The 15,373-nt window shown below is 38.6% G+C and overlaps 1 protein-coding gene across 1 annotated transcript; it reads left to right on the forward strand.

Moving 5' to 3' along the window:
* Window positions 1–2,997: 2,997 nt before the first annotated feature.
* Window positions 2,998–11,246, forward strand: f3a (coagulation factor IIIa). Its single transcript, XM_040126296.1, has 6 exons — window positions 2,998–3,206; window positions 4,893–5,004; window positions 5,591–5,784; window positions 7,032–7,213; window positions 7,300–7,468; window positions 10,248–11,246. Exons 1-6 carry the CDS (start codon window positions 3,143–3,145, stop codon window positions 10,391–10,393), a joined length of 867 nt encoding a protein of 288 aa, XP_039982230.1. The 5' UTR covers window positions 2,998–3,142; the 3' UTR covers window positions 10,394–11,246.
* The last annotated feature ends 4,127 nt before the right edge of the window (window positions 11,247–15,373 follow it).

Genomic DNA, 15,373 nt, shown 5'->3' on the forward strand with positions numbered 1-15,373 from the left:
AACGTGATGGATGTTCTATCATGTTGTGTGGTTGCTTTGCTGCCTCTGGTACTGGAGGCATTGAATGTATCAAAGGAATGATGAAATCAGAATACTACCAAGATATTTTAGAGTGAAATGCGTTATTCAATGTCAGAAACCTAGGTTTGAGGTGAAGGTCTTGGGTCTTTCAGCACACATCCAGCAGCACAAAAGAATGGTTGAAAAGGAAATGATGGACTGTTTTAACCTGGCCAGCAATGAGTCCTGACCTAAATCCCATTGAAAACCTTTGGTGAGAGCTGAAATCTGCCATTTTAAAAAGGACTCCTGCAAACCCTAGCAACTTTCAATCGACGAAAGTCACCGATTTTGCCCTGCAAGCATGAGGTTGGGCTATCCCTCTGCAGGCACATGTCTCTCTGGTTTCATTCAATTGACCATATGGCAGCTGACATAGACGTGAATGAGGTTCTAACTTTCTCACTGAGTGATAGTTTTACAAGTAAATATGGTCGAAATCACAGCAAGGCCGTTGTCTTTAACTTGTGTATGGTGATCTTGTCAGACAACGTCACAGTTTACGTGCAGAGCAGCTTGGAAATGGCTTGGGAGGGACTGCAGGTTAGCATGTAGTCTTAATGGGCCATGTTTAAGTCAATATTTCATACTTGTTCCGTTGTCTGACAACAGAAACAGAAAAACATATAAATGAGAACAGCTTTATTGGAGATTTGGCTGTATTAAAATACTGTATGTGTGAGCACAGAGAGGAGGAAAGAAATAAATAGATAAAGGGCAGTCCAGCCATATACTAGGCTTTGACTTAGTCTTGTTCTTACCTTCTACGCTGATACCAGTTACAGTTCATTTAATCTACGTGTGAAAATTAACTTGCAGAGACTTTTATTATTGTTACATTGTTATACAAGTTACGCTATATAGCATGATAATAAAGTTGGGAGTACCGACTGATTTGAAAAAGCTGCACTGCTTTGCCATATAACAATAACTTTGGTGATAACAACAGACTGAACTGAACTTGAGTTTCCATTTTCAGTCATGTTCAAATTTCATATTAACAGTGGTTAATACAGTTAAACCTTTCTATGAACACGTCATACCACAGCAAACTCATTTTCAGTGGCATTTCTGTATGTCTGTAAATTTAGTATACATCTAAAAAACTGGGTCTATAAATAGATCTCCGGTTCATCCACTGGAGCTGTTTGATGATTGGATGTCCTGACTCATGCTGTCACCATAGTCAGATCCAACCAGCCGTCCGGGGTGGAGAGAGTATTTCTGTTCTGTCACGCAGTAGTAAAAGGTCGTGTGGTCAGCATACCACTGGAAAGCATATCATTCATTCTTTAAACTATGATTAGGATAGATAGGATATTTATTTCAAAACCCCTCAAATATTTAAAACCTGGTACAAAATGGCATCTGTGGTGTTTCTGTCAAAACTGACCGTTACAATTTTATTAATCAAGACAGGACATATGGCCAAACTATTTATACATTTATACATTATACATATATACATTTATACTATTTATACAGTTTATACAAACTTAACTGAACTACAAAATTGAATTCTGAACATTACACAGAAACATTAACAATAACAGTGTCACTAAAAGACAAAACAAAAACAATGTACTAGGGTTCACAATCTGTCAGTCGACCAACTATTTAATGGTGGTTATGTTATTTATGTGTGTGCTCATTCACACATTGACAAAATGCAATGGTTTTTGCATTTGCGTTGCAAATATGTGTGTTGCATTTTAGGCATACGATGCTTGTTTTTACATCTCTTGGTACACAGAGGGTGTGCCTCTTCCTTTCGCCTCTTTTGTCTGTGAGGGTTGTAGAGCTGACTGGAGTGAATTCTCCACTACCTGAGGAAGATTTGTGCACTATGCCAAGCTCAGGTGAACTACTGACTTTTTAACCTAGGCTCATGAAGCTGCATTTCACCTTCACAGCACGAGAAAACATTTATTTCAGGCCTATTGTGTAGAAGTAATAAAATCCTTTAGTTTGTGGCAGTTTGTGGTAATTTTTTTCCAGCAAAGGGTGTTCAGACATGGCCATAACTTACTACAGAAGGAAGTGCATCAAAGTGTTTACAGTGAGAAAAAAAAATACAACCTTGAGTTTTGTGACCTAATGAGAACCCCAAATACCCTCTACAAGTTCTATACACAGCAAAGTGGTTTGTATTGGGAAGCAGTTACTGCGGCAACAGTCCCATTCATGTTTCCCATAGACACTGTAAACTGATTGGACACGGATTGGTGCGTTTCCAACACAAGGCTAAGCATATAAATCTCCCAGTTGGGTCAGTGCTACAAGCAGTGAGACATTGATTGATAAAAAAGTCTGCACAGAAAAGTGACAAAACTGTGTACATATCAGCTTTAGAAAAGGAGTCAATAAGCCACAAGCCTTAATTCCTGCTGCAGCACTAACTGCAGGGTGACATGAGAGGTTGAGCTTTGTAGAATGTGGATGGTAAATTCAGCTGTTTGAAAGTGTTCTTAATATTTAGAATTGATTTCATAGCTCTGGCTGGAGGTGTGTGGGTACTGTTGTGTTTCCAGTGATTCTACATGACAAATTGAGGGAAAAAACATGCTAAGAAAGGAAAGTGAAAAATTTCCAAATTTAAAATTTAAAATCTGCTATTCTTAATAATTTTGCTAAAATTAAGAGTCCCTAATCAAAAATGGATTTAAAGAATCACTAATTGACAATTTTGATAAGTAACTTCAATTCATTAAACATTTCTGATGAATCACTTAAAATAACTTGGTCTAAAATCTTAAGATGATAATACTAATAATAACAACAATAATAATAATAATACATTCGGAAAATGAATACTCTGCTGTATCAGTTGAATGACCTCAGTAGGACAGGCACGCACTCTCCTTGTCTGGTGACGCTACAGCCGGACGCTCCTTATTTGGCCAAGCCCCGTGCAGTTATATTGCGAAAACCAGTGGTTTGTAGTCAGACTGAAGCGAGACGAAAGGATTCATAGCCTAGACACGGTGATCCGTTAACATTAATTCTATCAAGGACTGAACAGAGAGAGCTGAATCTGTCAAACACTCTTTATTTGGACTATATTAGAGGAACTTAACCCGAGATGGTGACAATAAGACCACCAGCTCTTTTTATTGTCTTCTTTCTCTCCACACACTCTGCCTCAGGTGAGTCCAGGCAGCTAGCGCGCTCGTCCCTTTTATTTAATGTCCATGCAACCTTTGTAAGGAATATTACATTATTTTGAAACATTTTCTCAGATTACTTTTAGCATCGATAGCATTGTGTCATTTCAACTACAGTAGAGACATGGTAAGAGGGGTGTATTGGTAAAAAAACATGTTAGAATACTCTACATTACTAGATAACAAAATTAGAAATGTAGAGTACGTAAAATATGAAAGTACATACCATATAAAATAGAAGAAAATACTTTAAAACATAAATAGGCCCTCCTTTCTATGAAGTAGATTTTATTATAGTATTGTGGATCAAAAAACGTGCATTTATAGCAAATGTTAAGTTGTATTCACATGGAAAGGTCTACAAAATTCACTGCAGATTCGAGCAGGGCATCAAGTCACACTCAGCCTTTGCTAATTTTTTAATATTTAGACTAAATATTTTTGGCACACATGTTGATACTCTATATTCATAATCTTTCCCTTTATAGAATTTTAATTTCCTATGTGGAGAATTTGCGCTGTTGACAAGTGGTACAATCAGCAGGTCACTACATGCTCTGCAAGATAAATTTTCCATTCAATGTTTGAACACATCTATTTTTAAGAAAAGGCTGTCCACATTGTAAAAATGTCATTTATTGAAGAAGGTATTAAGTTATTTGTTTGTAAATGGCTTACTCTGCCCTCCATGTGTATTCCTACCATGTAAAGTGAAGATTACCTGTAACAATTTAATGTCCATGCTTCTGTAGCTTAAACAGTATAACAACTTGTACATTACTATTTTTGCCACCACTTTTGCAAATAGAAAAGCCTAGTCGCTGTTTCTGCTTGTTGTGGGACTGACGAGGCCACTAAATCTGTTCTCCATTCTGATTTTCAATTGTCACACCAGAATGTGCCCTGAGTGTGCTCCTGTTGCCCACATTGTTATAAGGAATCAATGACTTACACCAGTTTATGTATGTTGTTGAAAAATATGACAATGATTCAGGCGAATTTGAGCAGGGCTGCCTTTAAATCCTCTGTGCAAAGATGTCCTGGAAGCTACAGTAGGTTTAGCCTCAGTCTGTTGATATAAAAACAGTTTTTCTCTTGTGTGATCCACAATTTTCTGTGGTTGCGACTGATCCTTATATGATTAAGGATCTTTTATGAACACTGATAAGAGTAATATGTTTCAATCATCTGTCATTATGATAATCTCATCTCATGAGGCTGATGAAGTGCTGTGTCTGAACACTTAGGTTTTATTATTTATGGTTCTGCAGTACATCATGTGTGCAAAGCTTTTTTCTCTCTAATAAGTTAGTGTAATCCTATATAATAGTTTTGTGAAGGACCAGAACTTTATTAAGGTTTTATTACATAAGTGTAGTTTAGTGTTTAGGATCTAAACATTTTCAGGCAGTCTCCTCTTGTGGTTGAGTAAGGCACCCTGTCACGGATTGCCTCAGTCTACCCTACAGCTAAGTTCTTGGAATTCCTTATACAAGTTAATATAATTAATGTGCAAATCTAAAACACATTTGGTGCATTGTTTTTTGGGGTCTTCATTGGTGTGTCGTTTTAGCTTTATATGATTTTCATTATTTGACCTTTAACAACCCATATCAGATTTTGAAAGGTGTTATAAAAGTATTTTACATGACTTCTGTCATTTTGCAGGCTCCTATCCCCAAGCACAGAATGTCACTTGGAAATCCACCAACTTTAAAACCATTTTGTCCTGGGACCCTAAACCATCAGCTGATTACTCCTACACCGTAGAGTTCTCTGTGTAAGTACCTGCATCCAAACTCTAATCTATTAGCCCTTTCAAGAAATGGCATTTAATTCCCATCTTATTCACGCTTTTAATTTATTCCTTTCAAAGACACATTCAGGTTGTTAGTGTGTTGACTGAAGCACATGGCCCTCTGACTTACTCGCCGTGTAACCTTAAAGGAATGATTAATGGAAGCAGGGCATGATAAGAGTCCTTTATTGATCCATTTAAAGCTTTTACTGGAATGTTGATTTTAGGACAGAGATTTTTAAACAGAAAGATAACTAAATGTTACATGGAACTTAGCTTTTCAATAAGAGAAAAATGAAAGAGGCAAGAACGTAACAATTTAAACATACAACAAATATAATTTACAAATGCTAATAATTCTATCACTGCTTCACAATATATTCAAATCTATACTTTTTTGCAAAGGTGTATCCTTCTGTGATGATTATTGCTTTTTGACAGTGTAGTCTATGTCTTATAATGCTCTTGTTGAGACTTAATTTAATGCTCGTCTGGTGTCTAAGACTGTTTGCATCAATCAGTCATGTCCATGCGTAATAGTGGTATGTAACTTGTCAAACTTTTGCAGGGTCGGTGGGAACAAACAGAGAAACCCCCACTGTATCCGGTTCTCAGCAACAGTGTGCGATCTGTCCAGCTCTTTAACTGACCTGAATGCCTGCTACACAGCTGATGTCCTGTCTGAACAACCACTGGGGGCCAGCTCTGACATTAATGAGTTCCCCTACACCAGTTCACCACGATTCTGCCCCTACAAAGACAGTAAGTTCTTATGCTACAATGTGTTGTTTTTTTAATAAACGTAATGTGTTGGAAATAACAAGCAGTTAAATTGCCCCAAAGCCCACCAGAGCTCAGGTCCATCCATATGGCATCCTGTCAGAGCTCAGCTATGTCTCTTTCAGTATCACAGCATTGCCAACACTCACACTTTGAGCTTGAAACATTGCTTTTAGACGCTGTCTCATGCTGATCAAACAAAGGTGGAATGTACGCTCCTTTTCTTTGACTTTATTAAATAGCTGATGCCATCAGCAGCAGGATTCATACATGTGTTTCCAAATTGAGAGAGGGGTTGTGTGCAATTTACACATGTAGCACAGCAGTGGTAACTTCATTTAGTATGTGACATCTTCTGTAGCTACAGTAGCCTTCTTAACCGAATGCTTTTCCGCACAAAGATTCCAAGTTTATACAGTCAAACCTTTGGGAGCAAAGCGGCTGTGGTCAGGTCAAGTCCAGCATCATTGAAGCCGTTGCTACATTTTCATTTCCAGCAAAAGTCCAAATATCATTGAGATGACACTGCTAACCACTGCACTACTATGCCACCTCCTCTAAACCACCAATATATAGATACTAAAATAAAAATATAAATGTTCTCACTTCTCCCTAGTGGTATCTGGTCTGTTTAAATAGTTAGATACAATTTGAGATCGGAACTTTCTACTGTAGAAATAGTCCCTATGAAAACTATCAACATTGTGGAACATGATTACGACATCTGTAAAGGAAATAGAAGTTACCTGGATAAAACTCTTCTGCTATAATTATGTGCGTAGCCCACCATTGCTCTGTATCAAATAAAAGAATGTAAACTTTTGGGGAACATAATTAAATCACAATTTGGCCTTATCACCTATGCTCCGTCTGGTGACGTCAAAGGGTAAAAATTTAACTATACATCAAAATCTACTGCTGTTGACCCTTAGCTTCAAGTATTCAATTCAATTTTATTTATATAGCACCAATGACCTTAAAATATTATAGAGAGAAACCCAACAGTTACAACAAGCACTTGGTGACAGTGGAGAGGAAAAACTCCCTTTTAGCAAGAGGAAACATCCGACAGAACTGGACTTGGGGTGGCCGGCTGTCTGCCTCGACTGGTTGGGTTACACAGGGCTCTGGGCAGTACGTTATATTCAGGGATACATCACTGTACATGTAAAGACTAACTCTCTGTCTGTCAGTAAACAATGTCTGATCCTCCTTTCACTCCTCCACAGCTGAGATAGGCAAACCAGACTTCAAGCTGGAGGTGAATGAAGACAAAAAAAAAACCACCCTGTATGTGACCGACCCACTCACCACCCTATTTAAAGATGGCCAACAGCTGAACATAAGGGATATCTTCTCTGACCAGCTGCAGTATAAAGTCACCTATCGGAAGAATAAGAGCACCGGCAAGGTGAATAAGAGCAGACATCACAATATCAGCCTCAACACACATGAATAAAAACAAACTTCATGTTTTCCTTTCTGTTTTGTATGCAGAAAGTGTACAACTCTAAGACCAATATGATAGAACTGACTGATCTGGACCCAGGGGAGAGCTACTGCTTTAACATCCAGGCCTACATCCCCAGTCGTAGTGTTGACAAGCAGCTTGGAGAGTTGAGCCAGACCCAGTGCTCCAAAGACGACAACCAGACCATCTTTGAGGGTGAGTTGTCCTGATTCTTAGAGAGTCTGCAAGCATTAAACATGTGGGCAGGGAAGGGATTCAGTTACATTCATACAATACGTTACTGAGCCACCAGCTGTCCGCCAGGTACTTCAGTGACAAAAGACAGTTACAGCAGTAGTCAAGTGCTGAAACGCCATAGTTTTGGTGGCATTTATTTTTTGGTGCTTTTTTGTGTGGACTAAAGGAACCTCCACACCAAATTTTAAGTATTGTTGAAGAATCTGCACAAAATCAAGCGGGCAGTTAAATCCTTGTGGTTCTATTCTTTCTTACACACCAACAATGTCATTTTTTGCAATGGCAACAGCTGTATAACTTTTTATAACACTACAATCTGCTGTTACTTTGTGCATCTACTTAAATGGAATTAAAAAATAAGTTGTGTGAAAAGATCGAAAACAAGCTGATAGTGTTGCATTTTTTCTGTTTATTGGGGCACACTAACTTATTGGCAAAGCAAAGATGCAGCCCAGGTTAGAAGTGACAGAACACAGGATGTACTGTTGTATGTCTGGGTGGGTGTGAGGCAGGGTGTAGCTGAACAACAGCAGTCAAGCTCAACGACCCTACTCTGGATAAATAAAATGGTTGGCTGTTGTGTTTTGTTTGTCTCTCTATACAAGTACATGTCCAGATCTCCTGCTAGTCATTTCCTTTTATGCAGACACAGAGCATAAAAACATTTACCAGAAGTTGTGACGGCACAGACAGTTGTGTCAGAGCTAGTTCTTTGAAGTTGGGTTGGTGTGTTACATCTTTAACAGTAACCTAAACCTTAATTTAGCAAACATCTGACAAACGGAATCCATCACGTGGCTCTGTTCAAACTACAGTATAAGCTTGTGTTATATTAGAATGAAAACCCATCATTTAGTCATCTAAACATGGTACTGGTTGTCGTTTTATTACTTGCAAATTCTGCTAAGAAAGTGTCTTACATACAGTGTAGTGTTTATTAAATCTGTCCCCCTGCTGCTGAGCCCTTGGCTTTTTTGTTGTTGTTGTTTGCTTCCTCGGTTCACTCTGTTACCTTTTATATTAAGGCTATGGAACATGTAAGCACCACACCAGTGCCTGCTATTCCTTTTGTCGGAAAAAGTCCTGTGTAGGCTGATGAACAGCAGTCTTTCTAATGGAAGAAGCTCACAGACACCTTTGGTATTCTTTACATCAGGTTATTTTGTTGGCTTTTGGGCACAAAGCCTAATCTGTTCAGAGCTGGTACTTGTTCTCATTATCTCAAATCTAGCATAACAATTTTAGGATATCATACAATACCACACATCTGCTGGAAATAAAGGGATCAATTTGGTGCAATTCCTCCCATCACATACAATATCAGTTCAGTATTTCCCATACATAGCCTCTACTTGGGTGGCCCGCCCAGGTAGATTAAGATCCGCCCATGTAAATAAAATCACTTGGTTTCAATTTAGGTAAATCTTATATTAGAAGGCCTTATTTCACTCTTTTCAAACTAACTAATTTTTGGCCACACACCTGCCTGAATTGTGTGCGCTGCAGTAACTGAGTGGGGACTAGAGGCTTCTCTGTGTGCGGCCAACTGGCTAGCATCTACCGATAGCCTGCATGAGGCACTTAGGGAATGTAGGTAAATTGTAGCATCCACCAAAACTCTGCATATACAGTGTTTAAGGGACATCTGTAAATTGTAGCTACAGAAAATAATGTGGGTTACAGTCCCTGCCTCTATACTGCATGAGTCTCTGCATGCACATCTGTCATGTCCCATGCCACCCACCACCACCACAGGTAAATTCTCAACCTGTGGGAAACACTGCAGTTGCAGTAGTCAATGTCTCTTTTTAAATGGTAAAACATGGTGCTGCAGTACTCCGCCTTGGTCTGAAAGTACACCTTGATGCAGATTTCAGACTGACTGATGCCATATGATGGATGGAAAAACACTGTTCAAAGTGGCAGATATGATGATCAGATTTTCATCTTTGATTGAGACAGAAGGATCAATGAGGAATCCTTGCTTTCTCCATTCAGCACTCCAATGCAAATAAAGCATTTGCTGCACTCTACTGAATGGTCATATGTAATGGCTGTTGTGATTGAGATTCTTTGTAGAAATCCAACAGCACCCTCTTGAGGAAGAAATTAGCAATTATAGCTTTGTAAGGTGGCATATACATACTTCTAAGTGCCTCCTGGGTGGTTATCATCGATTTGGTAGAAGAAAAGATACGTAGACACAATTGACACGTGCTCCCGATCACCTTAATTTTTCCTCACACAAACACAGTGTCAAACAGTTACTAGAGGTCCACACATCTTTCTGCAACCAATATGTCAATGAGTGTCCTAACAAAGATAGAAGTACAAATGTGTGTGTGCTTGTATGTGTGTGTGTGTCTGTGTGTGTGTTTGTGTGAGACGCCTAAATGCAATTACTATGAATACGAGAAAGACAAAAAAATTTTCTATTTTTGTTACATACAAAGTCGTTGTAAAACATCTTTGTCAATTATAGTAACCAAAATTTGATCTTGTTAATTTGATCATTTGTGAGCTGTTTTAAAGATTTACATCTTCACTAGGAACCAATAGGATTGGAGCTGAGAGCAACAGACTCTCTCTCTATTTTTTGTGTCTGTTTCTACTTTAACCATACTATATCCTAATATGCAAAAATTGCGAAAGCCTCAATTTTTCCCACAGTGATCAATTCAGTCTTTTAATCTAAATTAAAGCTCTGTAATGTAATGTCTTGTTTTGTCTTCCACAGTGTATTCAGTGGGTGTGATCACTGCTACCATCTTCCTCATCCTGCTACTGATTGGCATAATCATTGCTGTCACAGTGGTCTGCTGTAAGCGCAGGAATAAAGCTCTGAAAAGGGGAAAAGAAGGAGTGCCACTCCAGGATGTATAAAGTGTGTGTGTTTCAACACACACACACACACACACACACACACACACACACACACACACACACACACACACATACACACACACACACAAAATTGGGGGAAGATGCGGTACAGCTCTACTGCACAGATGCCTGTAAGGAGAGCAGCATGGCAGATCTACAACATTCCACTGTCAAACACTGGAATCAATTCTTCCTTTAGTTTCTGTGAAACTGCCGCTTGTATGTTACATATTTTATTCTTTCTTTATCGTTGCATGCTGCAGAAAAAGAGACTAGGAAAACACTGTTTGAACACTCCTACTGTACACATTAGTCATCCAGCTGAAGTTGTAATATTCCATTCCTTGTCCTCTGTATTTGGTGAGTGGTATTTGATGACTATAGGTAAACACTACCAACTGATTGTATTTATTTCATTTTAAAGTATACTTTCTAACATGAAACGACTGTCATGAGAGATTTTTGGGATTGGCGAAAGCAACACTTCATGGGAAATCAAGACCTTGTTATTTTTGTATCTGATGCTTAATTTATTGTGTTTAATTGAAACTGACATATTTGTATATGATGCATTTGTTAGCTGTTTTGTACTTCAGATTTTTGCAGATCATTTTATCATTTGGTGGAATATTGAAAAAGTAATAAATATTCTAAAGAACATGACCAGTTTGTACATTCCAAAAAAATACATTTCCATTTCAGTTTTGTGAAATGATAGATCATATTAATGTTATAGTAAACTACTTTTTTTTGGCTGGGATGACAAAATTATTTACAAATCAATAAATTGCTAAATATCTATCTGTGCTTTATTAAAACTAGAACTGAAAAAACATGTTCACAATGTATGTAATGCAAAACCCATCCCAGTCGTAACCCACAATTTTGAGGTGTGGTGTTCAGATGAATTTAACTGCAAAGACACATGATAAAGAGACTTTGATAAGCAGGTTTATCCTGGAGTCTCCAAAACCCAGACACAAACACAGCTGGGATGTGCAATCAATAAACACAATCTGGTAAAGTTGCAGATAGAGGATAGTGATGAGATGTGAAAGTATCCTTTAATGACTGGGTAAGTATACTGTACCAATCCTCTCCATCCCCCCAAAATATCCTCCCAGCTCACTGCTGATGTCTGAACTGTGTTGACTTTGAAAACACTGACTGTGTTTGAAAATATAGAAAGGTGTGGCTTTTGCAGGCACTTCTAATCATTCAGAAATCACGAGATGTAAAAAATTGGTCATTGCATTGTCATATTTTTAAGAGATGACCACATACTAAACTAGACTGGAACTATCTTCTCTTTTTGCATTTTTTTTTGATGTGGCACATTTTAGGGAAAGATCATGGTTTTGGTTAAATGTTTAACACTTTATGTCGCTTTTGATAAAAGACAAAATGCCAGATGAATAAACGTCTCAAAAAAATAACTTGTCTGTTAACATTTTAATGTACGTTCAGTATCAGCAGTTTTGTAACTTGTCAAATATTTTAATTTCAGTCTAGGGTCTTGCTCCTCTGGGCAACCACCATTTTCTATAAACTGAATATCACATGGTGAATCACGTAATATACCTATTGATGCAGCTCATGCTACATGTTCAAAATATTCATAATATTTGCAAATATTCAGCCCATATACAGTATAGTCTATTGGTTTAGAATTGTGGCAAAGGTTTCAATGGCACTGATGATGCAATAACTGAAATTTGGTGCAGATACCTATATGGAACTGTTAAGAAAATGAAAACGTTCATCTACAAAGCTCTTTTTTTTTCAGAAGAAGCCAAAGTCCTCTGATGTTAGATGTTTGCTAAACACAAGCAGCCATACACAAACTGTGTCTGAATGAAATACAGTGTAAAATATTTTGATGTACACCAGGAACTATCTGAACAAAGAATAATCTGACAATAATCACGGCAAGAGATAGCCTATGAGACACTTAATATTTTTGTACATACATGTACAGACTTTGAATACATACAGTACACTACCGTGTGAATATATACATTACTTCAAATATAAATCAACTAACTCAAATAGTAACACGCTATCACCCAAAAAGATCAGTCCTCATTAACTTCAATTTTAAACTATTGTTACTGGCCTTCAAAAAGCCACTGAACCATATTGATAATGACAGTATGTAAAAATCATAAAACAGCATTAAGTAGCAGAAGTCAAATAACAATATATACAGTACATAGGCTTATGAGAGAGGACAAACAATATGTGGAAAGTTCTATACATATGCAAGGGTAAGCACTATTCACCACATGTACAAATATAATAATATGGCACTTCCTCTAACCGTTACTTTAGCATTATATCTCTGTAGACTGCATGTTGGCAGCTCTGCCTAGTAAAAACATTTCCCATCTCTGTATATGAAACTGACTGTCCTCTAATGCTCAGTCACCTGGAAGTAAGCCAGGCCGCCTGCTGTGTGATTGACCGGACTGGAGCAGAGCTGCCAGGACAGAGGAACACTGTCCCTGTGACTGGTGGTGGGGTCGTTGAAAGTCCCACTCCCGCCGACTGTCTGATAAACTGTTTAAAAAGAGGAGACAGACGGCATCAGGCATCTATGTTGTACTCTGTCAGTCTCGGCTCTACTGTACTTAGGAGATAAACAAAGTGATTACGATCAATGTACAACATATCATGAGAATCTATCTAGTTGTTGTTGTGAATTCCCTTTGTGTTGCTGATTCAGAAGCACTGGCCATAGAGGGCTTAGAGAAAATGTATTTATTACATGGCTCTCCTGATTAGAGTAAGTGACTCCAGGTGTGTTTAGGTGTGCCCTGTTTCCTAAGACTGATCACTTTCTCACTTCAGAGCAAACACACCTGGCATTCAGGTGTCTCAGCCTTAGCTCTGTCATAGGTTGTTGATAATAAAATTAACTGATGGCATTTTACTGTCCAGAACTCTCTTATTTGAGGGTCTTAAGTGGTCCACTATTCCTATGCCAGCATGCATTTAGAGATTCAAAATTGACTTCATGGCCCTTCGAGTCTGATCTTGTTTACTACTTTAGACTTAAGGAAATGCAAACAGAGCACCATTAATGGAGGAGACGAAACTATTGGAAAAGAAGAAGAGAATTCTTTCTGAACAATCCAGGAGTAAACCTCAATGCTATTGATTTGAGAGGCCCATCTTACAAAGCCATGTCTGTATTGAAAATGCTAGAGACAATATAGTCAGCTGCCCCCAGAAAGTCACCCTTCATGAATAAAGAGAGTCTGATTGATATGATGGAATCATTGACAGTTAGAAAAAAAAACAGTTGAAATGGAACAGGTGAAAAGCACAGTGGATGAGCATGAAAATTGTGATAAACAGAGACAGGTTCCCTTAGAACAAATTTGCACACTCCTAAAGTGACAGAGCATAACTCATCTCCAGGATCCAAGCGATGACCACTTTAAAATATCAGAGGGAGCACTTTCCCTTCGCCATGAGCATCCTGGGAGCTTTGAAATGGTTAAAGGGCCCTCAGTTATTATTCAGAATGATAACTTTGTTTCTCAACCCTCCCAGCTGGCTCCCTTTCTAAATCAGTTCCTGAACTATTAAGTCTCAATCTTCTTAAATCACAAGGGGCAGTTGGTGTTGGTGAGCCATCAGCAAAAGAATTGTTGTAGGTTTAAGCTGTGTGTCTGCAAGTATCTTTCCCTATCAATGAACCCTGTAATCACCATGATTCAGACGAGGAGCTCTTCACTGCATGTAATCTTCATGAACTGCCTCCTAACACTGCAAAAAGGTTATCAGTCCCACGTCATGGATATAGAGGAGAAGAAGCATAACTCTCTTCATCAGGAGGGCCTTCAACTACAGCAGACTTTCTTCGTCTACCTCAGTGCCTGCCACTGCAGAATCATGTGAGCCGATCACCACCACATGCAGTCTTTTCACAACCTATTCTTCATGCTTCAGGCCCTGCCTTTTCAAACCTGCTTCTGCCTAGCAGGCAAAATCATGAGATGAGTTATGCTCCTCTCGAATACAGGCCAACCTGTTCATACTTGCTAAGAAAATCCCTCCGGAGACTGAACTGAATCCTGGTACTTACCTCATCATTTAGTCCATCACAATAACAAGGCCCTTTCTGGTATTTGACTGTTACTTTAAATACCAGAGTATGTCTCTAAATGACTAGCTACTCCTAGATCCCACTTTCAGCCATTTTATTGATTGATGTCCTGGTATGTTTCCACCCAGTACCAGTCAGTGGTGACATAAAGGGAATGCCTCACCAGTTGCGACATGAGGACACACCCCTACTCAGGTTCTTATGGTGGAAAATGAATAGAGAAGCCATATCAGACATGTATGAATGGGCGGTATTACCTTTTGGTAGAACTAGCATCCCCAGCGGTGCCATTTTCGCAGTTCAGAAACATGTCAGAGACAACAATGATGGCTATGAGGATGTGGAAGTGGCAACAGAAAAGAGCTTCTATGTTGACAATTGCTTGACAAGCCTCTCAAGTACACAAGAAGCTAGATGTCTTGTTGACAAAATATGGAAGCTTCTGACCATTGGGAGCTTTAAGGTGTGTCAGTGGGCAAGTATTCATGAACCAGTTTTAAATTATCCCCAATGTTATACTCAAGCAGATAAATCCAGTGTTTCAAATCAAGATTTAGTATCTTTTGTGATGCTTCTGAAAGGGCATATGGAGCTGTTGCTTATCTGCTATGTGAGTATAATGGTGAATGCCATTCCAGCTTTGTTATGGCAAGATCAAAAGTTGCCCCCAAAAATAACTATCTATGCGACACCTGGAGCTATGTGCGGCTCTAGCTAGAGCACAGTTAGCTCAGCTACTTCAAAAGGTGTTGAAATTAGCCTACAATATCTAACCCTATGGACTGAATCAGCCACAGTTCTTGAGTGGTTTCAGTCTGAATCATGCAGTTTCAATGTGTTTGAGTGATGGTGATTTGAGAACTTAC

The sequence above is a fragment of the Xiphias gladius genome, chromosome 5 (assembly GCF_016859285.1).
Source record: "Xiphias gladius isolate SHS-SW01 ecotype Sanya breed wild chromosome 5, ASM1685928v1, whole genome shotgun sequence".
In the NCBI taxonomy this organism is placed as follows: Eukaryota; Metazoa; Chordata; class Actinopteri; order Istiophoriformes; family Xiphiidae; genus Xiphias; species Xiphias gladius.